This window comes from Acinonyx jubatus, chromosome A2 (assembly GCF_027475565.1).
Source record: "Acinonyx jubatus isolate Ajub_Pintada_27869175 chromosome A2, VMU_Ajub_asm_v1.0, whole genome shotgun sequence".
In the NCBI taxonomy this organism is placed as follows: Eukaryota; Metazoa; Chordata; class Mammalia; order Carnivora; family Felidae; genus Acinonyx; species Acinonyx jubatus.
Window position 1 is genome coordinate 82893053 of NC_069383.1, and position 27798 is coordinate 82920850.

Sequence of the window (27798 nt, forward strand, 5' to 3'; positions counted from 1 at the left end):
CTAGCAGCTACCATATTCAGTAAGTCTGTATATTATATATATTCATTGGTATTTACTTTCATGTTAAATTTTCCCACACCTTAAAAATAAATATTTACAAAAATAATAGCAAAATCACATGTTGTTAAAATTGTGATTGTGTTTGTTTTTTAAATCTCCCCACCCTTTAAGGAGAGTGGCACTTTTATTTCTATGAAATTCACTTAGGACTTCAGTTAGTTATGTTTTTCTTACATTTTATAGGGATTCATTCGTCTGTCCTAATGGTTGAGTAATATTTTAAAAATTTATTAAAATTCTCACTAGAATTTCCTCTAACTGCTTTGAAATATATCCATCACCTTACAAAAAGGATTTTGTTGTATTTATTGAATTTCTACTATGGTTATGATCCATGGAACACACTGGATATATGAAGAAATAACTTGATAACTCCTCTATTAGCTTCTCAAATAAGTATCACTAAAATGAGCCACAGAACTGAATGTGTTTGTTGTAAACAGTGCCCATCCTTCAATTACGCTTCAACCTTGTGATCTTATTACATTTCACTTATACTCTTGTGATCAGTGAAATAGAATATCACAGTGAATTTGATTGTGGTATTGAGAGCATTGGATATTAGAGTTTAGTTTAAACTCCCCAGATAGGTGACTCAGTGGACATCATCTCCAACTGCCTTTCCAACACTTTAACCATTGAAGGAAAAGAATACATTAAAAAGCTGTAAGAATTATTACTGAAATATCATTGAAGATTATGCCATAATTATTTCTAACAAGTACCATGGAAATAAGTACAAGATTGCAGACTTTTTTTTTTAAACATTCAGATGTGTATCAATATTTTCATGTTCTGTCTCTTACTCACTGAAGGTGGAGGGGACACTTCTATACTATGACTTTTTCAGTTTTGTTGGTTGCTTTTCCCCGAGGCCATCAACCAAGAATCTCCCAGTGATCACATCTGAGTCCTTGCTCTGTCCAATCTCCCTCTGATCCTCATTTGTTTTCCTTCTTTTTTCCTCTTAGATACTTTTAACTTTATGCCTGATGCTCATGTACTTATATTTTTGTGATTAATGAATCCTTTACCTCCCCTTTTAAAACTTTTTAGCTTTGGACAGAATTGTTTAATAGCTTTTTTTTTTTCTTTTCATTACCATTAAGAATCCATTACTATTAAGGAGCAGTACAATCTGTTTCTCTGTATTTAAAGTCTGAAATACTACACTTATGTAATTATTGGAGTTAGTAGTATTAGGACACTTGACAATTTGCAGAAATGCTTTGTTTAGGGATTTCTTGAAACTTGCTACAAAGCAAACTCAACTGTGTTGTTGCTGTTGTTTTCTAGAAGACAGTGGTAACAAAATTAAATAGGCATGTAAAGTTCAATAATACCTTTGGGAAAGTAAATACCCTGTGTTTTGTTCTTATTCCCCACCCTTTACATAACTTTGTATTTAACTTTCTTCATCTTTAATATATTGTTTTCCTACAGAGTACTGCCTCACCAGCTTTGTAAACATCATGCTTCTCTGTCTTTGCTTCTGCATTGCTGAGAGCTCACCTTATCTCAGGTTTTAATTACCTCATAGTATTGATCCCCATTTGCTTTTTAAAACCTTAGTTCTTAAACTAATAGGTCTACGTGTACTTTGCTTTTCTTCATGGAGAAGAAGAAGCCAGATCTAACCATGCTGCAAATCTAAGTTCCTTCTACTTTCTTTTCTCCCCACTTCTAGTTCAGAATATTCATTTCTGCACACATTTTTCATGGTTAGTGGGCATGAAACCTGTTAAGTTTTTGTTTTTCTTTTTCTTTCATTCTGATCACCTTATTCAGAAATACAGGGCTGTCTTGCAACTTCACAGATTCTACTTCTGCTTGAAATCTCACTTGAAAGTAGATTTTACCTTTTGTAATTATCTTCATTTTTAAAATGTTTCAATTTTAAATCATTTTCTGTACAGTATTTGTAAAACATGTGAATATTAACTACTTTTCTAAGTTTTTCTTTTTACTCTTTTACTTCTGTTGCCATGAAGATAGTTCATGTAGTCAAGGTTTTACTAATCAAATGTTTCCCTAGTAATGCAGTAAAGGCTAATCCTCAAGGATTAATCTTCAGAAATCCCATCACATTAGGCAGACATTTACTAAGCCTGTGTAACAATAGACACTCTCAATTATGTCCTTGGGATATAAAGATAGGTAAACGCATACCCTTAACACTCAGAACATTGTAAGTACAATGGTGGAATTTGTGGGAGAGAGGGAGGTGGGTTCATGGTGATTATTACCACAAAACAAATGCCCTTACCTGTACCATTAATCATGTCACAATAACTTGGCCAATAGGAGAGATTCCTTTGGAATAAAAAGAAAGGAAATAGATAAACATTCTTTTTTCTAGAGTACCTTTCTCATATTACTTTGTCTATTATGATTCAATATTGCTAAAATAAAGATTAGATGTGTGACAAATGCTAAGTTTAAGCAATGTTCTAAGTCCTATGGTTTATGTTTTGTTTGAAGGTTTCATCTTGTTGAGATAAATTAAGTGCCCAATACCATTAAGTGCCAGATTATAAAATAAAAAGTGCCAAATGTTAACACAACTTAGAATAGAAAACAGTTCTGAAAAAAGAAAAAGGAGAAATACCTCAGAAATTTATATCTCTACATAGCAGAGAATTTTTTTTTCCATTTGGAGAAATGAACTATTTGGTAATATGCTGAGTTTTCAAAATATATAGGTAAATACGAAGTGGTTTTCTTCATATTTGAGGGAGGGAGTATGAGGGAGAAGAGGGGTGTAGGGAAGAAGAAAGAAAAGCTGATGTCGAAGAAAGAGATGGAAACATATAGATCATCAATTTATACTTTTCTCCCTTTTAACTCTTGCATAAGCTTGCATTAAAGTAGGACAGAGTTGGGGCACTGGGGTGGCTCAGTTGGTTAAGCGTCTGACTTCAGCTCAGGTCATGATCTCACAGTCTGTGAGTTCGAGCCTTGTGTCAGCCTCTGTGCTGACAGCTCAGAGCCTGGAACCTGCTTCGGATTCTGAGTCTTCCTCTCTCTCTGCCCTTCCCCTGCTCATGCTGTTTCTCTTTGTCTCAAAAATAAATAAAAACATTAAAAAAATAAAGGACAGAGTTTATTAATTTCTATACTGATGTCTAAGTAAGATATATGTATATATAACTGGAAGCAATAAAAATAGTAGTAAAAATTTCTCTGTATCCTCAGCCACTTTTTGGTGATGCAAAACCAGGTTTTTCCCCACTGATAATATATCATCTAGCGAGATGTCAAGGGAAGTTGTTGCTTCTTTTTTATTTAAAAATTTTTTTTTCTAATTAGTCTGTTTATTTATTTTTATTTTTTTAATATGTTACTTTTTTTTAAACGGAATAAACTGTTAATCGTGCTCAGTCTTGCCATGATCAGTTACATTAAGCTTATCAAATCTTAAACTGAGGTAGAATTCTTATTCCAATTAGAAGCACTTAGTAACTCTCCTCAAAATATCTCTGTAATATTGAAAAGGCAAAAATGCTTGTGTTTCTCAACATACAGTGATGTGATTTCATTGCAATAAGCGTTTAGGAGTGTGAGTTTTCATCCACTATACTTTTCTATAAAAAGATGTTAGTATGGAATCTATAGAAGAAAAACTACTACCTAAGTGAATATTTAATGGTTGTATGCAATTTTTAGATAAGGACTCAGTGTGAGGCAGTGGTTACTTGTATTAATTAATAAAAACCTTTAATCTCTCTGAATTTTGATTACTGTATTCTTTCCAGGAAATAACTGATCCAAAGCATATTTATTAACCTTGATTAAAAGAGAAGATGACTTTCTTCCCTGACATTTATTGAGATTCTTCCTTTGTTACATGATAAATTTACATGATAAATTTACATGATAAATTATGTGTACTCTAGATGATTAAGCAGGAGCTAAGGAAAAAAGCAAATCATGGCTATCTACTATTCATTCAGAATAGTAGCATAGTAGTAATCCAGTAGTAACAAGATAGAATAGTAATCATTCTATTACTACTTCAGAGGAGGCCTGGTCTTTATTTTCAAGTTAATATGGCAACTTTAGAACTATATTTGCAGTACTGATTCCACTTTTGCACTGATAAAGGTATAAAATGCTGATTTATCAATATAGAAAATTAAGAAATTTTGAAGGAAAACGCCATGACAACACCTGCATGGATTCATTAAGTTTTCAACTTTATAGAGACACATGAAGTCATGCGGTGGAATGAACAATTTTTATTTCATAGGCTCAATACAACAAGTTAAACACACCCAGAAAACTATGTTTTTCTACCTGCTAGTTGATCAGCTGATGTAATGCTTTTCTTCCTTTCATTTGTGGCCGTATGAGTGTACTGTGATGGTGGCCATGCAACAGAGATGGAATTCACTTTGGATTTCTCTATGTAAGAGAACCTGTGTACAAAGGTAAAGCTAATTCTATAGTGAGGCTGATATTTAGCAACTATGCACTAGTGACCAGTTGTCACAACTAAAGGGTGAACACCTCAAAGAACACGAAGTTCCAGGGCTGAAATATAGGCAGATCTGGACCATAGTTAGTGCCTGTGCCTTAGCAGTTGTTAAATAAATACCCCTCCTGCTTTGGAGTTCACACACTTTACCTGGATACTTACTTTTTACCTTTGTAAGTGTCAATTATGGCAACTTGGCTTATGTTGTCTTTCCCACTGAAAACTGTATAAACTCCATCTGCAGTGTTGTTGTACTGAAAAGATGTGTACAAGAAGAAATTACTTCTAGGACAAGTCATAGTTTCCAAGTTACAAAGTATGTAACTCATGTTCATATTTTTCAAATACCAGTTATCGATTATTAATAATTATTTTATGTGGCCTGAAATATATATGCAATAAAGTTTTAAAATTATTGGTCTTTAACATTTTAAAAACATAGGCTATAAATGGCACCTCGAAATAAGTGCTAGGGGTTGAGACAAAGGAAGAAAGACCAATACCAGAAGTTGCCATGATCCAAACTCTAGTCATAACTAAGCCAGTAAGGCAATTTTGATCACTACTCCTATTATATTGAGGTAAGGGGATAGTAAGAAAAAACTTTGAGAACAAGGGAAGACTTCTAGAGGTTTTCTAAATGTTAGGATATTTTTTGTTTTCTTTCTAAATGGTATGATCTTTAACAAGTGGATATAAAACTTAGGCCTACAAAATTAAAAATGCAATCAGCCAAGGAAAGATGTTGAGAGTTTTTGAGTCAAAACATAGTAACTGAATCTCTGATCCTTTAAAGCTTTCTACATTCCTATTTCGTGGCATATAACCTTTCAATCCTAAACACTATCTAAAGGTAAAATAACAATAATAAACTGGAGAATATAACTAATATCACATATAGTGCCAAATAAATCAGTCAAAATTCTAATTCAATAGTTAGCTTGTCCTATTTATAATTCAAAATATTAAACTATTTTAAGTACATTGCCAAATTCACTTTTTCTTTCATCTGCAAACTGCCATTTCTTTGACAAAGTGCATTAAAATAGGACATTGCTGATTTATCAATCTCACTGTGTTCCAATTTAGGCTAACTTTTAAATTTTTATTAACACAAATTTGTGAGAGTTCTGGAGAAGGAGGAATGTTAAGATGAATACATTTAACACAAAGAAAAATACGGTATTAAACTTGATTTTTTGATAAGGGGAATCAAAACAGAAAATATTATTCACAGCCTTATTGGCTTACAACCTATTTTAGACAATTGTGTATTTATCAAAGAATGGAAACCTAATTAAATCTCAGTTTATTCATTTTAAATTTAATTGTTAAATTTAGATGAGTAAAATTTTCTAACTACAGAGCCATCTGAGATAGAGACTTTAAAAAATTAGAATAACCTCAAGATAAATAAATAATAAAAATAATAAAATAAAAATTAGAACATCTACTCCCAGATCAGAAATCATGTGAACACACTAAGTTGTAAAATTATAAATTGACAATGTCATTATATTTATCTAAGATATAAAAAAATCAACATTCACATTTGGTACTCACAGGAAAAAACACACCAACTGTCGTGGAAATAGGATATGGAACCAAACTCAAGAACGGATCTTTATAGCCCCACAAGAGCTCTTTCACAGTTCTTTTTTGAAACATGGAAGATTTTGACTTTTTGATAAGTGAATTGAGTACCACTTGAACAAATGCATTTGGGTAGAGATGGGGTGCAGCCTGTAAAAAAAAAATCACTGTTGGAGACATCAATTTTAGTATCATATTTTTAACACATAGATGGATTTAATACGAGCCTTAAGTTTAATAGAAACAAAGCTAACCTTATCTTTAAAATTACTGCTCAATCTTGCCAGGACAAAAAGTGCAATTTATGCAATCCCTAGATGACTACATTTCTCTGCCTCAGTGCCAGTCACAAGGAGACATTTAAAATTCAATCCTATTTTTTTTAATGATAAAGTAGTCTTCCAATTCAGTTGTTATGATTTTGTCATTTTTCCAAATGATGCTAAATCCATTCAAAATAATGACATAGGAACATATTTTTATTAAAATGACAAAATGAAGAATATCTGATGAGAGTTCTAATCATAAGATCCACTACAGTGGATCCTAGAGTATTTCAAAACCAGTACTTTTGTTGTTTGTCTACTTACTGCTACAGCCAGATTGAGAACAGTCCAAGTGTCATTCTCTGTTCCAGCTGATAGTGAAGGCTCAAAGATGGCTTCATTGGGCTGAAGAAAAGAGACTGTGTGGTTCTCAGGATCATGGGTTATATTTTTTTTGGCTAGATAACGAACTCTGAAAACCAGAAGTAAATAAAATTCAAAATAATTGTCTCAAGCGAACAGGTCTCAAATGCCATCCATTCACGTAACAAATAATTTTTGAGTATATAGAATACGTCACAAGTGATGCCAACCAATTGGTTTAAAATGACAAGTAAGCCAATGCGGGGTCTTTAGTGTATTAGAGGTGATCCCAAATCTTCGCAACATAGGAGAAGTAACATGTGTCATTATGAGAGCTTATGCAGAGTCCAGGGGGAGACCCAGAACAAATATAAATCCAGGTTTGGGACTGTCATAGTGGGAGTAATGATAGCCATTTTGGTAGCAATTCCACCCAGGTGGTCTGAATGACAAACAAGTTTAGGTGGAATGGGGTAAAAAGACCCATGGTGTATTGTTAGAAACACAAATTGTTGAATTTGGATGGATTGCAAGGTGAGAATAAGGAGTATTATGGGAAATAGGGCCACAGAAGTAAGCAAGATCTCAAGCATAAAAGAGTTGCATCCTATCCTCAAATGTTTGGCCTTGATCCTGAGGGTAAGGAGGAGACAGTTAGAAAGGTTTCAGTAGTGGAATATTAAGAGTACATTTTCTTAAATGAGAAAGAATGTTCTAAGTACATAGCGTATTCAGCACTGGCTTTTCCATATTTTCTAGAACTTTAATGAGAATGAAAGATAACTAATGGAATATAATTTCCATTTTACAGGTCAGTTCCCCTCACCATTCCTGCTGTATATTAAATACTTATTAGTTCTAAGCTCCTGGCTGTAAAATCTCTAGGCTTATAAGTACCAAGTACCTTTTAGGAACATGGGGATGGGTGAATGAATAATCTTCATTATTATGAAGAAAAATCTTTTCCAAATACAAGATGTTTATTGGGACAAAATGAGGTATATATCATTCATTTCACTATCATATATGTGAATGTCCATACATGAGATGAATAGATAGCTAAAGTAAAGACTGAAAACCCATGTACAAGGAACAACATTTCACTCCGGTGTAATAAAGTTGTAAATTCCTGCAGGGTACGGATTATGAGTGTTTTGTATCCACAGGCAGAGTGCCTGGCACATATTGAGTTCATGATAAATAATTTTTTGCATGAATAAACAAATTAGTTAATGGCTCACATTCTTTTAAAATAGTTCACAGTACTATAGAAAATTTATTTTTAATATAATGTCATCAAAGCTTTATTATTTATTCTTCTTGAAGTACTGTAGACATACCAGGAATATACAAATATGAAAGCGCACCCAAGACAGTCTGTTACTAGTCAACTTCTAGTTTTTCTTATATAATTGTATTTTAAATTAGAGAACCTACTATTAGCATTTAAAATTGAAGTACTTTAATTTTTAGCAAAATTTATGCATGTAAAATAATTGAAACAATAGCAAAATGTTACCCAGATTCCAATTTACTTAAGTTGTACTTACAACATTATACCAGTAGATGGCACTAAGAGAAAAATCTTTTAACTGAGGCCTGTGTTTAGAAAATACTTTTAGAAGCAGAACATAATCGCTCAATTCTTTTGTTTAAAAATTAAAATGTACACAGATTTTGGAAAGTGTTGGCTAATGAGGTAAAAGGGAGAAATTTGCCTTAGACTTTGCCCCAAATTGCTTTCTTTGTACTCCTGCCAAAGCCAAGTAACTTAAAAAAATAAAAGATGAGGGGTGCCTGAGCGGCTCAGTCAGTTAAGCCTCTGACTTAGGCTCAGGTCATGATTTCATAGTTCATGAAGCCCCATGTCGTCGGGCTCTGTGCTGACAGCTCAGAGTCTGGAGCCTGCTTCAGATTATGTGTCTCCCTCTCTCTCTCTGCCCCTCCTCCACTCACACTCTGTCTCTCTCTCTCAAGATTAAATAAACATTAAAATTTTTTTTTAAATAAAGGATTAATGTTGGACCTGAGAATATTCTCAAGGAATTAATGAGTCTTCATAGAGACCACGTAATTTACAATATGTATAATTAAGATCTCAATCCAGGCAATTTCATGCTTTGACCAATGCTGTACCTTGTCAAAATTTCAGTGAACTCACTTTAACAGACATCAGCCAAATAAGCTGTGGTTGTGTTTGAAGAGGGACATCCTCCTACACTTCCAATTTCAAATGTATTCAGGGTATAATTTATAGGGAGGCAGGTTCAGTAAAACTTATTACCTGTTAGGAAGAGTATGAAATTATTAACTTTTTCTGAAAGGTAATCAATTATTTTCTTATTATTTAAGGTATCCAAACAGACACTAATGACTCCATTTTGGTGACATCTTAAGATGAACCCTAGTTTAGAATTCCCTTTAACATTGTTATATAAATGGGATTTATTGTTTATAAACTTTAGCTGCAAATCCCATTTCCCTAATTCAACCTTCCCCTCATTGCTTCTCCAAGTAAATCTAAACTAACTCTTTTGTCCCTTAGAGAGATAGGTTAAAGTCTCTAAAAAGTAACTATGTATTAGCTCTCTAGGGCTAGATTCAGTATTGTTTGTTTCTACATATATCAAGGAATATCTTTAAAAATAAAAAAAATACCCCTGCAAAATAAAAGTGAAAGAGTTCTCAAATTCTAACAACTATTCAGTTTCCTCACACGCATGCAGTTCAGTCAAGTTATAATTTTTTAAACAATTTTTCTTAGATTATTATTTCTTAACAATTTTTTGGAGTAAGATACTAGCATAGGCTTTTTTTTTTTTTTTTTTAAGTTTACTTGTTTATTTTGAAAGAGAGAGCACAAGCAGGGGAGGAGCAGAGAGAGAGGGAGAGAGCAAGAATCCCAAGCAGGCTCCGTGCTCTGTGTAAAGCCGATAACTGGGTTTGACTGCATGACTCAGAGATCATGACCTGAGCCATGAAGCCATGATCAAGAATCAAACACTTAACTGAGCCACCCATGCACACCTCATATAAGTTTTTGATAATAACATGGTAACTTTAAGACCATGAAAAAAACATTTTCCAATTTTTTTTTTTAACAATGAAAACCAAGTGTTCTTCAACAGTACTGTGAATAGTCACAGACATATGCACAGAGACAGGAGACTTGGGGACAATTACTAGGACAGAAAAGGCACCAAGGCCCTCTGTAGCTTATATATCACATACTATGGCAGCAGCCACTACCTTCACAACTACTGTTATTTTATTATATTTTGTGTGTGAGTAGTCAATCTAAAAATATATTAATGCATGGAAAAGAAACTATATAGACTATCTAAAACAGATATTAAAACTATGAATTATATGAAATCATAATAAATATGTAATTTGGTGATAAGAACTGATCAAAGTAAGTAACCAGTTGTAATTATCCTTGGGGGAAAATCACACATTTGTATAACAAATGATACAGCAGGACTTAATGGTGTTCCCACATGGATATCATAAATCTAATCCTTGGTTACAGTTAGTGCTTTTAGCACCTCAGTCCCCCCTTGTGTTACTTCAATAGTTGGAGAAAACACATAGTATATAATTTAAATAAGAAATAAAAATACATACAAAAATCTAGGAGGTACCATCTCTTAGGTCTGTGTAAACATAAACAATCACTTCATATCCCTTGGTGTCAGTTTTTTAGAATACAAAATGAAAAGTCCTAGCTAATCATTCCCCTCTAGTTCTAATACCCGAACATTCTATTTAGAATTGTGTTAAACTATTAGGGTATATAAGAGAAAGGCATAGCATTTTGGTCTCAGTTCTGGAAAAAATATAAGAATGAAGCCACTGAATCAATATAAACACCCATATGACTTGGAAATTAGTTTCTAGAAATCCTTAGCAGGTACTGCGGTTACATAAAATCAGTTTAATGCTGTGGTTCTCAAAATTGAGTAAGTACTGGAATCACCCAGAGGATTGTAAAACTCATTGCTGGGCTCCAACCCAAGAGTCTCTGATTCATTTGATCTGGGAAAATCTGTAGATTCTCAGAATTTGTGTTTCTACCAAGTTCCCGGGTGAGGCTGTTGCTGTCGGGTTGGGAACCACACTTTGAGAATAACTGATAAAATGTATGCAATTTTAGGATCTTAAAATATTCTGGTTCTTAAAATTCTGATAAGATTTTTTCTATTATGCATGCATATGTCAGAGTTGTTGAGAATATATGTCATAAGTGTAAAACACCCGTGACTTCTTAAATGTAGGGTGGTTATCTGATACTGCTAAATTTATAATAAAATCTGTATTTCTTATAATCATTAAATCCTTAAATCAGGATTCCATATAGGCAGAAACAAAATATTTCATGATATTTTACTGGGAAACAGGAAGAAGTACATCTGAAAACAATGGCATTTTTCAAGTGGAAGTTTTTCAGAAATATGTATGGTCAAGGAAAGAATGCCACTTATTTGTGAGGACTCACCTGTACGTGTAAGGACCTCTTTGTTTAACTTTAATTTTGCTGCTGTTAGCTACCACTTCCTGTGGGTTTTGCACATCATAGATCCAAAACTGTCTGTAAATTTCTGTGCCTGTTTTAACCCAATTTTGATAAGCAATGGTACCTTCCTCGAGTACAACCTCCTATGAAAAAGAAAACAAGTTTGGGTTATTTCTCTGTAGTAAATATGGGCACCTCTGGGAGTTTATAACTTTGTTAGCCAAGGCAAGGACTAAGCTCAAGTACCTTCTTCATGAGAACCTTGCCACACAGTTGCAACAGAAATGTTTTCAAAAAATTACTATAGCAACCTCTTTTTGTCAACCTTTTACAAAGGGAATCAGGGTATAATATTGCAGACATGGCTGTTGATGTAAGGCCAACCATTGGCAAGCTTTAGAGTGACCCTATATTGCAACAGTTATAACTTATTAAGCAAATTTTATTAAACCTAACAAAGTTCCTACCAGGTTGAACATTAACTTCGCTGCTGTCCTCAGATTGATGAGACAAAACAGAAAAGAGAGAGAAAAATCTGGTGGTATTGAAAGCTTTAACTTTTCTTCAAAAGTTGGACACTTCAGAAGATGATCACTTAACATTTATTAAATTTAAAAAAAATTTCTTGGTGAAAAACACAAATTTGACTTCTTCTCTTCAAAATCCTTCTCAATCCCTAACTTAGTATATATGTGACAACTAAATAAGACATGTTTCCAGAAGCTACAACAGTCTAATGTTATTATTAAAGTTATTACTTACACAATAAAAGGATGAAATGAGATTATCCTGTTATTTTGTGGAATTCGTTAAAAATCACCAATGCGCCATGTAGTAAAGATAAACAAGTGGGGAAAAATGTCAATGAGGTAATCACAAAACCTCATGTTAGAAACGTGTTCCCTTGCTTTAGATGCTGTGGAACTGGATGGAAAGTCACCAAACCACTCAGGGTCAATATCATTATCTATAAAAGAGGTGGTTATAGATGATCTCCCAGTTTCCTTCCCTGGCTTTCACTCTCTTAGCCCAAAGTCTATAAGGCTATAGTAACTAGAGCAAACAAAGGTGATTTGGTAGCAGGCAGTATTCCCAATTAAGCACCTTGGGAAGAATGCCTAGAATGGAAAGCTCTACCTTTGTGCTTGAGGAAGAGGAAGAAAAGAATTTCACAGAAAATGAATCCCAACAGATCTATGAATACAGGAACAATCTGATCTATTTGTTTCCTTCACCTGGAAGCATCAATTCATAGAATGATGACTCAGGAAAGGACATTGAACAATATCATATTTTCTAGGAGAGAACACTGAGGCTCTGAGGAACCAGGTGGTTGGCCCATGGGTAACCCAGGCAAATAGCAGAACTGTGATGAAAATCCTAGTCTCTGACTCTTAGACTAGTCCTCTTTCATACCATGCTATTACAGTCTTTTAGTTTTCCTGTCACCTCTGCACTTAGTTGGTAGAAGTAAGATTAAGTTTCATATCTCCAGGATATGTTACTTATTGCTTAATCCAGAGAATAAGGAAATTCCTTAGAGATGAACAGGGAACCAAGCTGAAATGCTATTACAAAATCCTGTGCTGTTGCAATGCATTTTCACTGGGTTCACTGTTGTGCTCATGTTGATGTTAGACCATTACTTTTTATGACCAACTGTCCTTGAAAAACTTTTTATTAGTTCCCCAAAAGTCTTATTTCCAATAGTAACAAGCTCCATATTAAGACAGAGTTACATGCAGATCAAGCATGTAAATATGTTTGATGAGATCATTGAAGCTGAAAGTTATGTTAATTTACCAATTTCAAGAGATTTTATGAGGGGAAGATACAGACGAACTTACACATTACTACCTTTGCACTATACAAATCTTAAGGACAATGCAATATCAATTATCATACACCTCTTAAGGCACACATTTTACGTTAGTTCTTAATGAAAGAAACTCAATAAATGTTTATAGAATTGAAAAGGAACAGTGATGGAAGATACTTGGCAAGGCAGAAAACCTCCCTAACTCTAATGTGTGTGCATTTAACATCAAAAGACTAGAAGTGCATCATGCCTTTCTTCTAAAGGCCAGGAATCACTTTGCCTTATTTGTTGATCTGGAGATATTTTTTAAATGGCAAAGATGAAATGCAAAAAGTTGAAATGAATGCATTGAATTATTAGCTGTTAGAGTTAGGGTCATTTAACCCCATCTCTATTTATTCAGAGGTAGAAATGAGTCCTAAGAAAAACAGATGATGAGTCAGTGTTATAGGACAACTTTGTAGCAGGTAATGGAGAAATCAGGTCTTTTTACTCCAATCTTGCATAGTTTCATAATGCCATCGTTTGTTCAGAGCCAAAGAGAAAAACATTGAAGCGGTCAAAATAGGAATGCATTTCTTCTGATCCTAAGACTACTCTATGTATTAGAAAATTGGGTAGCCACTCCTTGAGTACCAAGACTAAATCAAGGTTCCCTTAATTTTAAAAGGAGCAAAGGATTTTACATCACTTGTGAATTTAAAAGGCCTTGAAGTTAAGTTGAATTTGCACTATCTAGCCAATCTTGCAAACCTTTCACTAAGTTAGAAGTACAAAGCTGATAAATGAGCACATGAAAAAACAATATAATTCAAAATCCTCTCATTTGGCTGATGTCTACATCAGTATCTGTCCCTGACTTTAAGCATGTAGACTAGTCCCAGTGCTGGCTAGATTCCAAACTAATGACACTCTTATGGCATGGTCTCCAATTGGGTTGAAAACTATTGACCTTTGAAACTTCTATTTTGTTACATTAATGTGAAAGCAGAAGTTTGGAATAGTAGTATCTTCTACTTTGTTACATACTCACTAGATTATTGCTTTTGCAGGAAAACAGTGCCCATCACCACCACTGGCAACTTTAGGGTAATTATTAAAATGTCCTTGATAACTTCCCATGGGTGGAGTAGATAGAGTACCAATGTGGAAAATATGTTGTCCCATTTCTCAAGGATCTTGTAAAGTACTAATAGACAGGATCATGTGTAGCAGATTTTAACCTATGAGTTACATTTCCTTATCCTATCCCTACCCTGAACATATAGAGTGGCTTCTTCCCTCCGGGTACAGAGTAAAGTGTTTAAGAATGACACTAGATCCTATGGGTTTAATCCCCAGTTGGGTGCCATGGTAACCATTAAACTTGGGCAGGTTATTTAATTTTTTTATACCTCAGTTTCCTCATTTGTAAAATAGGGATAATAATATTAGGTTGAACCACATGAGATTAGTATTTTGAAACTCAACATGAGTTGAATATGGTTTAATTGAATATATAGCCTCCTAGCTTCTTATAGAGATTAATAAATGTGAGCACTTAGAACAACAGTGTTAGCACAGAGCTAGCATTCAGTGAATATTGGCTATTATACAAATCCTATCTACTCTTTGGAGGAAGAACTCTAATATTTACTCTCCAGAGTAAATGGAGATGTCTAACCCAGTCATGTGTCAATAACTCATGTAGTATACGGTGACACTTCTTTTTCTTTAAATGATTTAATCATTTTTACATTTATTTTCACTGCGGTGACATCAAAACTTCCTTAAGATGTTCTGCACTGTTTCTTCATATTGAAAAGAGTCTTCAGCCTTTCCAGTTACTACCACAATTTGTTCTGGTTAGGACCAGTTACAAACCATTTCTCCACATTCAAAAAAGTTTGTATTACGTACACAGGCATATGTGTGCATGCATGCTTGCGTGTGCATGCTCACAGAGACTGAATTACAATATTAGTGGCAGCTGTGCTGAGAGTCAAAAAATGACTTCAGTCTCAGATTATCAAGTCATCAGTTAAAACACCAATTTGGGGAAACTGATTGGATTTAATGTTTCTGAAACCCAGGCCATTAGCCTCCAAAATTTATGTAAGAACTTAATATGGGAGATTCTGCATTTGGCTTGAGTGGTAAATTATGTTGATATGTCAATAAAAATTGGGCTGGGGAAAAATTACATATGCTTATCTGCTATTTCTTGAAACCCTTTTTAAGTAATTTTATTATTGCAATTAAAATGCTAGTGTATGTAGTGTTTAATTAATTTTTATGCCTCTATTTTAATTTAAAATTTACTTTGGACTGTTTCATGTTCATGCTTATGTTCTCATATATTATCATTAGCATAATTTATACAAATTATTTTTTCATATCTGGAAATACAATAAGCACATTATTGAAGCAATATAAATGTTAATTTATATTATTAAAATATGGACTATTGAGTCCAATATTGGCTATTTTAATAAACAATTATTTCAACTTATTTTATCTGAAAGCATGTCTTACAAGTTACTAAAGGATTATTCTTTTCAAGAAGTGTGCAAAGAAATGATGTATAATTTAACATTAGTCTTTTAGGAGGAAAGAAAGAGCTTTAATTTCCTTCTTGGTGTTCTATTCTTAATATCATAGGGAAATTAAAATTTATTTAAAATTACTACTGTTATACAATATTCATTAAACATTCATCAAGTAATATTAACAGTGTCAAGTGATAAATTATCTTTTATAAACGGTGGCAGGACTTTGACCTTTTTCCAAAGTGCTGTGCCAGTTTCTGTATTTGTGGAAGCTAATGCCACTGACTTTGCTTATCTACATAAGGTTGCATAAATCTGTTGGCTCCACTCTTATCTGTTAGGAATCATAGTCAAAAGTACTGGTAAGAAAGTTCTCAGCTGTAATCCATAAAAAGCATGAAGTCCCTAGAAAACATCCCTTAAAAATTAAGAGTAAAATGAATGCATGTGTATATGTATAGATGTGTATATATACATCTGTATATATGTACACACTATACACACATTTTATATATGTATATTTTTAATGTTTGTTTATTTATTGTTAATAAATATTGTTATTTATTGTTAATGTTGTTTATATATCTGTATATATATACATGTATATATACATATATATATACATATATATATATATATATGTATATATATATGAAAGAAATAAATTTTCTGGACTATTTTAGACCATTTTAAATGCCAGTTTCAGGGTGCTATCTCTTTTAGAACTGGAAGATACCATAGAGTCCCAGCTTTGCTTTATGAATGAGATAACTATGGGATGATTTTCTGATCTTTTTTTTTAATTAAGCAACTTAATAGTTTTAAAAGGTGCTTGTATATAGGTAATAACTTTCCCAATTTGCTGTTAGTCAATTAAATGAAGAAAGTAATCTTCAGTGAGTTTCAGCGGCAAAAACTGACTGGTACTAAAATTATTCTTTATTTGTAAAATAACAGCTTTACCCCAAATGATTTGGCTCTTTGGGTTTACACATAATTCAGAGATTTGACTCCAACTGTATTTCAAACAGATATATATTCCAAACTTACTTTTAGAACAGTTTTGTAAACTAAAGAAAAAATAAATACCCTGTATAAAGAAAGAACAAATCCCAGCATCTTTATAGGACTAAAGTTGATAAGATCAACATGACTATATGGAAATCTGAGAGCAAAACCAGGCTTAGTTTTAAATGTATCACAGATTCTGACCATTGGAGAGGTTCTGGTGATTAGTTTTAGGCTATAGATATGTGGCAGGCATACAATATAAACTATCATTTAATATTTTTGGAAACTCATTCTTCCTTAAATCTGTTTTGTGCCTCTTCCTCCTTCTAAGGTCTAGATCCATACCATCCCCTTTTGTCTTGTACAAGATTGCACAGATAACTCTTATTTCAAAAACAAGAAGAGAAAGCACTCTATTTCTTTGTTGCATACCTCTCTTTATTACCCTACCCTACTGAATTTATATTTTCAAGAACATTAGTAACCATGTCCTAATCATTATTTCCTGAATTTTCATCTGCCTCAGAGCATTTTCTCTTTCTTTGAGCACTAGCCTTATATTAACCTCCAAAGTAATTACACTCTTCTGTTTTTATTTCTTCATTCATAAAATCATTTTTTTTGTTTTTATACCTCTGAATTATGTATAAAACCTATAGTAATCTCTCTGCTTTTTTTTGTCTTGACGTTCAAGCCATCTAGATAGCAAATAGATTGTTTAGTTTTATCTGTAATCTCTAGATCAATGATCAAACCAATCTGACTACTGACCTTTGAAATACTAATGTTCACGTCAAAACACTCATAAAACCTCTTTTATTCTCCTAAGATATACATCTCTCCCAATAATTCAACTGGACATCTTGAAGTGTTTTTACCATCCCTCCTAATTTAGTTCCATATCCAAACTGCCATTACGCTCCATCACCCATTTTTTTCTATGTACTCCACCACACTAGCCCAGAGTGCCTTTGTTACATAATGTGCAGATTGTGCAAAGACTTTCCTAAAGGGGAATCTTAAATTCTCCTTGAAAATGGCCATGTCCTGCATAGTTTTTCTTTGTTTTCCTGTTTTTTGTTTAAACTCTTTTTTTTTAATGTTTATTTATTTTGAGAGAGAGAGAGCAAGTGTGTGAGTGGGGAAGGTCAGAGAAAGAGTAAGAGAGAGGATCCCAAGCTGGCTTTGCACTGTTAGTGTAGAACCCAATGTGGGGCTCAAACTCATGAACCGTGAGATGATGATCAGAGTTGAAACCACAAGTTGGATGCTTAACCAACTGAGCCACCCACGTGCCCCCTGTTCTCCTGTTTTTGGTCTCTCCAACTCTTTTTATTGTAGGATCATACTGCACAAGACTGTGTATTGTCTAGTCTCTGCCTTCAGATTGTCTAGATTTGGGAACTGACTCCTTTTGGCCACATGAGTTGGCAAGTAGATTTAAGGTCTTGTGACTAAAGTGGGTACAATAAGAGGATCTCATAGATATCTGCAAAGATTAAATGAATTAGTATATATGAAGCTCTTCACAGCACTAAATAAATGGAAGCCATGTGATATGAATCGTTAAATGCAGGTTTTGTTATCTCTTACACCTACCAGGAAAGATCCACCAACCACTACTGCCTGTCACATGGCCAATTAAATATTCTTCTTCCTGATGTTCAAAGCTTCATATATTTTACTCCATGTTGTTTTTCTAATCATCTCTTTTGTAGATCCCATATTCTGGGCACATTTGATATGTTCTTCCTTCCCTTTTTACAGCACTTAGTTGCATTTCACACCTTTTCCTATAATATTCTTCAGCCCTCTGATGAACTTCCAAAATCTTATCCTTTTTGAAAATCCAACAGTTTCACGTTTCGGAAGTGATCAAATGTTTTGAAACTTCTCTTTCTAAATAGCAAATTCCCATATAATACCCTAGTTTCATGGTTCTTTATGTTTTGGTATACTATGCTTTCCCCTGGTTAAATTTTATATTTGTTGAAGTAAAAAAATTATTTTACTCTCTGTCACTATATAAAAGTAAATTTTTTGACATCTCAAAACTCTTATTTCCTCATGAACAACTATTATGAAGTTAGAGATATACATTAGACAGTTAAAATAGATGTTAGCTCTTTGCACATGATTGAACAGAAAAACTATCTGTACTAATACTGTTGAATGAAGAAGAAAAAGATAAGTGAACAATATTCAACTACTGGACACCATCTGTGTGTTGGAAAAAAACAGTCTAAAATGCTGTGTAGTGGGAGATTATTGGGAATTTCCATTCTGGAGACTTTTCCAGAAGATAAATTATAGCCTGAGTGTTAGTACAGATAATGTATCTGTTCTTTCTCCACAGAAGGCCCAGAAGGGAAGCAGAATTTATAGAATAGGAAGAGTGCTGTGCAATGGAGCTCCAACTCACATGGTTACATAAGCCCCACCTCACCAGCATCTGCCTGTCTCTGTTGAACTGTATCATGAATAATAGCAAGAAAACTGGACATTCCAAGGGAGGGGATGACATTCAATTTCTATCTATATTTATATTTATGTATATATAAATAATATATAAACATATAATAAACATATATAATATATAAATCTATATTACTTATATATATTATATATATTATATATAAATATATATGTGTATATATGTGTGTGTGTGTGTGTGTGTATATATATATATATATATATATATATATATATATATATATATAAATATCTGTATGCATCTTCTCCCTTTATCTGGCTTCTCAACCCAAGCACAGCCCCCCACATTCTGCCTGGAGTTTTCCTGTAAACTGAAGGTATGTGGACCCATGTCATCTCTGTCAAATGCTAAGCAAGTAGAGCTGGGGAGAGGCAGAGGGGGGTGGGGCAGAGGATCAAAAGCAGTCTTGGCGCTGACAGCAGAGAGCCTGATGTGGGGCTCAAACTCATGAACTATGAGATCATGACCTGAGCCAAAGACAGTCGCCTAACCAACTGAGCCACCCAGGTGCCCCTACAATATATTTTTAAAGTTAAATGCATGGGGTTGAAGATTTACAATCTGTTAGCGAAAGATAAAAATGCTTATGTTATTATTGAGTAAATACATATATATGTGTATGTATGTGTATATATATATATACGTGTGTGTGTGTATTAATGTCTTAGTATCAAAGATAGGACAATAGGATGTTATTGAGGTAATGGTTCCTATCTATCTGTCTATCTATCTATCTATCTATCTATCTATCTGTCTGTCTGTCTGTCTATCTGTCTATCTGTCTATCTGTCTCTGCCAGGGCATTGACATCTAAGCAGGCTGATAGCTGAGGCCAGCACTCAGATAGGTTTTACTTGGGTAGGATTATGTGTAAAAAACCTGAGCATACTAGCCCTGGGGCAGGATACATACTCTCAAAGTTCACAGTTATCCCTGTTCTTATGTTATCTTGTTCTTGGAATGTTCTTAGAAGCGTCACTTTTTTCTTTTTTTTTTTTTTTTTAAACCCTGTCTTCAAACTCCTGAAGCTGATTCAATTTGCCACCCACTGATTTAGGACTTCAGCAAATCTGCTTCTTATTCTAGTCTTCCTACTCTCTCTCAGTTCAAGTCAGTGAGTGTGAAGCACAATAGAAGGAAGGAAAGTGGAAGATGAACTCTACTTTGTTGTGCAAAGCCTGGCTATTGAACCACTCTAGTTTTTGTTAAAACTACAGTCAACTCATTTCATTTATGCTGACATTTGTCCTACATAACATTTCCGGAAGTATTTTGGCAGAATCAGTATAAATGTTTATAAATAGGAATGTTTATAAAACAATATTATGTTATTACATATATTAGAAAAAGCAACAGTTTACCAAATAAAAAACTTATACCAGCTTTACCAAAGATTCCTGTTTCATTATTAAACACAATTTTAAATTTATATATAATACACAAAATACACATACTTATTTCTCGTTCAAAAGCTCATCAATATAGTCCTTAGGCACAATGAAAAACAATTATTTCTACAAACTTGTACACTTCTAAACACCTTTGATGAGAATTTGGATATTATACTTAAGATAGTGATGCATTCATGTTAAAAGTACATTATGCTTTTAACATTTCTCAACTGTGTGAAGTTGTAATGGCTCATAATCACCTTTGTATTAAAGATACAAAGTTGCCAGTTACCACGAAATACAAATGACAAGAAATGAATGACAAGAAGTATCCTTTAGAATACTTGTACCTTTTTGATTGTCCTCTCAATAAGCATGTCTCCGACTGGCATCAGAATGCCTCCAAACACGGCCAGGACTGCACCAATGACAGCACCAGCGATGAGCCCACAGTTTCGGTCACAGCCCATTTTCTTAATCGGGGGAGAAATTAAGGTTCAGCACCTGCTTCTTTCAAACTCCCAGGTCTGATTAGGTGGTTTCCAGAGGTCTGGTCCTAGCATTAGAAAGAGATCATAAAACAGAAGCTTAAATATCAGTACAAGAAGATCAAAGTACAAAGAAAACACAACTGAACAAGCATTTAGCGGTTATGAATAAATAATTTTTGTTTGATGAAACTGACTTTCTAGGTTACGTCCTCTCCTTTCTTGCTTTTCACTATTTACCAGTGGAAGAAATAAAGAACATTGTCATATAGAGTATTTCTTTAAAATTCCCCTCTTTTAAAATTTTCTTCCTATGGATGATTAACACTGAAATCTTATCTAAGGAGAACTTGCTTACTGTACTTTCTCCCTCATCTACCTACCCTCAGCCCAGGACACTTAGATGCATCTTCGCTCTTTATCTGGCTTCTCCACTCAAGCACAGCCACCCACATCTTGCCTGGAGTTCTCCTGCAAACTGGAGGTATCCTGACCCATGTCTTCTCTGTCCAGTGCTAATCAAGTATGGTAATAGACGGTGTCTTTACTATACCTTATTCACAAGTATACAGCAAGATACAAATTTTATAGGAAATCATCTGAGGAGTCTCAGAAAGAATTAATTCTTCTAATCATTTGTAAGCTATCTGTTAAAACAAAACAAAAAACAAAAAACAAAAAAAAAACATGGTTACATTGGGAAAATACATTGTCAGTAAATTAATACCAGAATATTGTCTAATAACACCAAAATTATAATCACTATTAAAAAAAATCTTTCATGAATACTGAGCTCATGCTTGAATTTTTTTATAGTGTTAAAAACAAATATTTTAAAGAATGTACTTTCAATTTCATTGTTAATAATTGGCTTTTGAATACACTAAAGGTGGGAAGAATTTAAAGAAGATACATAATGAATGTAAAGGATGTTCAATGATAGGCATTTCTTTGCTACTAGTCTCACAGGGTTTTTTTGTTTTTGTTTTATTTTTACATATGAAACTGCAACATTATTTATTTTGTCATCATGAACATTTGATTCACACCAATTCTGTTAAAATCAACTAATTTGTGCCAGTGTGTATTTCCACTAGTCAGTCTTATTTTTGATATCTTTCTATACAGTATGTGGCTATTTCATAAAGATTGAAAGAAAATGATTAATGAAATGAGTGGATTCTATTTTAACAAAGTTAATAAGAATTTATTACTTCTAGGATTTTAGAACACCTTCATATTTTGGTTGTAACAGTATTTTTTTAAATGGGGCTGACCTGACGTTGATAAAGAGCCAAAATGTGCTTTGTAGCTTGTAAACAAAAATTCCCTACTTTATTGCCCAAGGCCATGGAAAACATAAATGCCAACAGAATGGAGACTATAGATAAAAAAAGAGAGTCACATGCCAATTATTACTGTCAACACTGCAAATGTAATAACAAAAATTCTACTTTGTTATGGTCTCAGATTTTCCCTCCACAGCTTTGTTCCAACAGAAGTGCCACTCTTAGGATATTCTTAGTACTTATTTCCACTGGAGGAACCGTTTAGTTTTTCAGGAATATTGCTTGCATAGCTAAGAAAATAAGGAAAATTAGACTTTTCCTCAATATTGTGAAGATAAATGTTACAGAGTTTTGCCATGACAATTTTATTTATTTCTCTTTACCCTTTTTTATCTTTGTGATCTCCCTTTACCCATGCCTTCTATCTAGGATACTTCCACTGTAAAGGAGGATAAACTGAATTCATTCACACCGAGGTTCTAGCAGCTAAGAAGTGTGAATACTATTAATATTACACGTTTTTTTGGGTTTTTTTCCCAATGTAAAAGGACCATCTATAAGCTGTCTAAACAAGTAATTTGGTTTTCCTATGGACTTCCATATCTCACTGAGCAAGTGGTGTTTGCTTTGTATTAATTGTTTGGAGATGGCGTGTGAGGAACAGCTTTCCTTGCCCTCTGAAATCATGTAACATGCTACCCATCTCGGTGGTCTGTATACTATGGACAAATAGTCATATCCAAGGGAGCCAATTAAGTAATCATTGGCTGAATCATCATTTCAGACACCATCCTCTATGTCTCATTTCCAAGTTATACCTAAAGTAGTAATCAAGACAGGGATCTAATAACGTAGTGTAGTTAAGACCAGTAGACTAGTAGATTAAACCAAAAATTGATGTGCTACTACTCTCTTGCCAGATGACAATGGGCAAATCACTTCATCTTTTAGGACTTGAATTTCCTCATGTGTAAAATAAGATGCTAGGATGAGATTGGCAGTTTTTAATTTAAGTAGCTGAATCAGTTCTTCAGATTCTTACGTGGAAGACCAACAGGCAGAGTGACTGTGGAGTACAACAGTGGTGGCAACCCTGTGACTTTGATTCCCAGCCTGGTCTCCCTACTCCCACATGACATACTCTTTTCTTTGAGGAAGCTCTATGAGAATCTCTGTAGAAATCTATGGCTTTGCAAAGCCAATTAAAAATTGGGAAAGGAAATCCCCAGAGTCAAATTGCAGTTTTCTTTATATGGTATCATGAATCTATTTTTTTAAATGTTTTTAAATGTTCATTTTTGAGACAGAGACAGAGAGAGAGAGAGACAGAGAGAGAGAATGAGCAGGGGGCGGGGGCAGAGAAAGAGACACAATCTGAATCTGGCTCCAGGCTCTAAGCTGTCAGCACAGAGCCCAACGCAGGACTCGAACTCCCACCAGATCATCACCTGAACCAAAGTCAGACCCTTAACCAACTGAACTACCCAGGAGCCCCTCATGAATCTATTTTTAAAAAGCAACTGAAGGGGCATCTAGGTGGCTCAGTTGGTTATGCATCTGACTCTTGATTTCGGCTCAGGTCATGATCTCATGGTTTGTGAGATCAAGACCCTCGTTGGGCCCTGCGCTGACAGCAAGGAGCGTGCTTGGGATTCTCACTCTCCCTCTGTCCCTTCTCCACTCATGCTTTCTCTTTTTCTCTCTAGCAAAATAAAAACGTAAAAGAAACAACTCAAGTATTAAATTTCCCTTTTGGAAAATTATTTTATGTTCTATCTAAATATCACTAAAAAACTTCACTCCTATTAATGTCATTTGCAACTCTGACATATGGAAATAAAATGATTTAAAAATTACAATTCTATGGCTGCTAAAATATGTTGTGCATTTATCTGCCCTTTTCCAGATTAGGTGCCATAACCTAGTTGTGAATTGGACTTCTGCCAGAATTATTCTCCTTTATTCAAGTAGCCCATGTACTACAGAGGAAAGTTTCTGCAAGGGGCAACGAGTCCCAAGAATGTCCACTGGAGGACTCAGGCAACAGCACATGTTGTCCAATACTTCCCTCTGTAAACCTGGAAACTCATGATTATGACTTCTGAGGACCCTGAGCCCCAGGCCTGTCAAGTAATGGTCATGCCTGGGTCCTACATAGGCTCTGTCTGCTTTAAACTTAACACTGAAGTGATATAGTGTATCCATCCCACTGCTGTTGAGTCAAGCCCATCAGAAAAAAGAAGTATCCAGTAACTTATTCTGTTGATCATGCCGTTAGATAGTTATTGGAATAACACTGGTCTGGATGATATATAAACAAAGCTGTAAGTATTAATCTAACATCACTTCACACATGTACTAATAGTTTTGAGAGAGACTGCGTTTATGTACTTCTTTCAAATTTTTAACTGATTGACTCACTTTTGTTACTTTGTTGTAAGTTTCCAACTTTTTCCCCTAATAATATGTAAGATACGCGACATTACTTGGGTTCATTATCCTTCAGTGCCTTGAAACCATGAGTAATGAAGTATTGTTATTAAACTCCTCCCTTAGCTTTATGCTTCATATTATTAAATTTAGTTTTATTCACCTGAGGCAAAGGAGGACCCAACACATTATGTAAGATAGACGCTGACTACATAAGAGAAAAGTTCAGGTTACAGCACATTCACCAGTTTTTCCACCCATGTTTATCTTCAGGGAAAAAAAAAAGTGTCATTTGTCCCTATTCTCCTCTCAAATTTGGTAAGGCTTGTAAATTTGTGTCTTGTGAACTTGGTTTTCTTAATAACAAATTCCTTACATATTAAAATAGTAATTTATTTCACTTGCTAATTTTGGATTGCATTTTATTATTTATTGTTATTTCTCCTTCATAGGAATAGACAAGACATCGAAATCTGCAATAATTTACTTCTTGTTTCAAGTAAATACATTTAGAAAGCAAAGAATCATCACAGATACAGTAAAGAAAAACCAATTGCTGATACTTGTATAAAGCAGAGAAAACAAAAAAAGGCATATTTTAAAATATCACTTATCACATACCTTTCTGGAGCCTAGAGGGAGATCAGCTGTATCCTATCATTTTATAGATTATAAATCCTATTCCTTTTGTAGAATTTGTGAGTGTATTTTATTCCCTTGGGTTATCTTTACTTTTTTTTTTCTTTACTTTTTTGTTGTCAAATCAGTGGAGTGTTTCCAGAATGAATTTATGAGCATTATGTCTTTCCATTATGTTGGAAACCTGGTGGTAGAAACTTGAGAGACTGAGCTATAAGAAACCTTTCCAGTAAATAGGTCAGAAAATCAGAGAAAATTCTTAGAGGATCTGTAATTCTTCCCATGTGTGATTAAAGCTGTATTCCTTGGGAAACTCCACCCAGAAAAGGCATGACCCAGAGGTAAATTTTCTGGGATGTAAACTGCAAAACTTGAAAAAGCTTCAGATTACAAAAGTATTTGTACCATAAATGAATGCCAGGGCCGGGATGACATTTTCTTACTCATGAGTGAGTATCTCAGATTTCTTATTCTATCCATGAACTTTCCCCCCACATTTTCTTAGAATTGAAAACCAGACCACACACTTCTGTTTTCAAGCATACACACATTACACTGTTCTTTTGATACACAGCCTTCTTTACCTAATAAATACAGTATCTGCCCACAGACCCCATTTTTGGAGTTTTGAGGGGTGATTAATTTAACAAGTTGTGTATCAATGATGAAAGTTAGCTTTCAGAATTAAATTCCTTTTCACTTTCTGGCCCTACACTGTAACTAGGTGTGTTTACAAAGCCATGGTTTCCTAGACATGAGTAAGGTGTAGATTCAAATCCCAGCTATTTGTAATGGGTTTAAATCAGTAATTTAAATCTGGTTGCATTTCATCATGTGGAAACGGAAGGCCATTAGATCAGTTCTTTATAAACTTCTGTTTAGAGACAGAATTCTTTACATGAAATTCCAACATATAAGCAGAAAACCTCTTCTGATAAAAGGGAGCAGGAACTCTGTGGCCCTTTCCCCTTCAAGTCACACTTCACTTGGGTTCTGAGTAATCCTCACAGAACTCAAGGGCTCTGCAGAAGACTCTTAAATAACTAGATGAGAAGTTCTCTCATATCTTTTCTTATTGAAGTTACCACAGTCCTTTTTTTATCATATTAGAATAGGTGTAGCTAAAAATACACAATAGAAAAAAATTATAAACATCTATAATATGAAACAATAAGACACATCACTAAATTATACTTTTAAAATATTACAATTTAAAACTTGGTGGTAGTCTTAAAAAATTAAAGCAGTAAGTATATTGTACTTCATGTATCATACTAAGGATCCTTCTAGAAACAAGCCTGTCTTTTGGAGTACTTGATTACAGGGATTACTATAGGTTTGAAATGATTCTCTTTGATTCATGTTGGTTTAAATAAGATTGTCTAGAGCTCTTCTTGATCCTTGAACCTCAGACAGGAATGCTTTTTTTTTCCCCACCCCAAATTATAGTATAAACAGTAAGAGAGCATGTGATCTACAGTAGTTCAGATTTTGGAATTTGAAGTCAAGTGATTTAGGTTCAGTTTTGGGTCTTAATAGCATAGTTTCTCTGTGGCTTAATTTTCTCTAAAATGCTATATCACTCAACAGATAAGGTTGTAAGGGGCGCCTGGGTGGCTCAGTTGGTTAAGCGTCTGACTGCAGCTCAGGTCATGATCTCACAGTTGTGGGTTCGAGCCCCAAGTCGGGCTCTGTGCTGCCAGCTCAGAGCCTGGAGCCTGTTTCAGATTCCGTGTCTCCCTGTCTCTCTGCCCCTCCCCTGTTCATGCTCTGCCTCTGACTCAAAAATAAATAAACATTAAAAAAAACTTTTTTTTAAACAGATAAGGTTGTGAATGCCAAATAAAAGTAAATGATATTATAAAATTCTTATCATAGGAAATGTTATTTTGATATGTTATCATGAAATATTATTTTGAACAACCTTACTATTAAACAGTGTAGTGTTATTTCATATTGGTCAAATATTTTTTTTAGAAATCTAATAAATACGTATAGTTTACACGAATGATTATTTGCAAAACACATAGATTACAATAAAATCTGATGAAATTATTTATTATTTATGTATATAGGAACTTAGAGTATCACCCAAATGGAGAGGCATCTGCTAGCTTAGAAGATGCTATTTGAAACTTTTAGCCATAACTTGGGCCAGTGAACTAAAACAGCTTACAATTAAATCAAAATATAGTTACAGAATTCCTTCAGAAACAAAAAATCCACAAGATTCAAATGTGTTGGAGTAAACATGCCCAAACGTTTTTATAAAAAATAAGGGAGGCAATTAGAAATTCTAAAATTTCCAGTACATTCTGCCCACATATTTTCCAGTTGTAATTATGATATTCTTCCTGGGCTAACCTGTTAGCTGATGGTTGTGTATTTGATTCATCATTGTTTTGGTTTAATCGTGTTTCTAGTAAATAAAAAT

General features: G+C 34.0%; 2 protein-coding genes across 8 annotated transcripts in view; one reads left to right on the plus strand and one right to left on the minus strand.

Annotated features, from left to right (window-relative positions):
* GNAT3 (G protein subunit alpha transducin 3) overlaps positions 1-27798 on the plus strand; it is a 303431-nt gene that overhangs the window by 98655 nt on the left and 176978 nt on the right. The gene's annotated exons all lie outside the window — the stretch shown is intronic.
* Positions 1-27798, minus strand: part of CD36 (CD36 molecule) — a 52952-nt gene that overhangs the window by 9025 nt on the left and 16129 nt on the right. For 6 of the 7 annotated variants that reach the window (XM_015080667.3, XM_015080666.3, XM_053218543.1 and 3 more), the window contains exons 2-8: positions 21560-21653; positions 20869-21074; positions 11258-11418; positions 6721-6868; positions 6101-6280; positions 4700-4791; positions 2327-2373 (exon numbers count right to left, since the gene is read on the minus strand). In XM_015080667.3, coding sequence (XP_014936153.1) covers positions 2327-2373; positions 4700-4791; positions 6101-6280; positions 6721-6868; positions 11258-11418; positions 20869-20988 — 748 coding nt within the window. In that variant the 5' untranslated portion in view covers positions 20989-21074; positions 21560-21653. Of the gene's footprint in view, positions 1-2326; positions 2374-4699; positions 4792-6100; positions 6281-6720; positions 6869-11257; positions 11419-20868; positions 21075-21389; positions 21527-21559; positions 21654-27798 lie in introns of those variants that run through there. The other variant, XM_015080668.3, reaches the window with a different exon arrangement.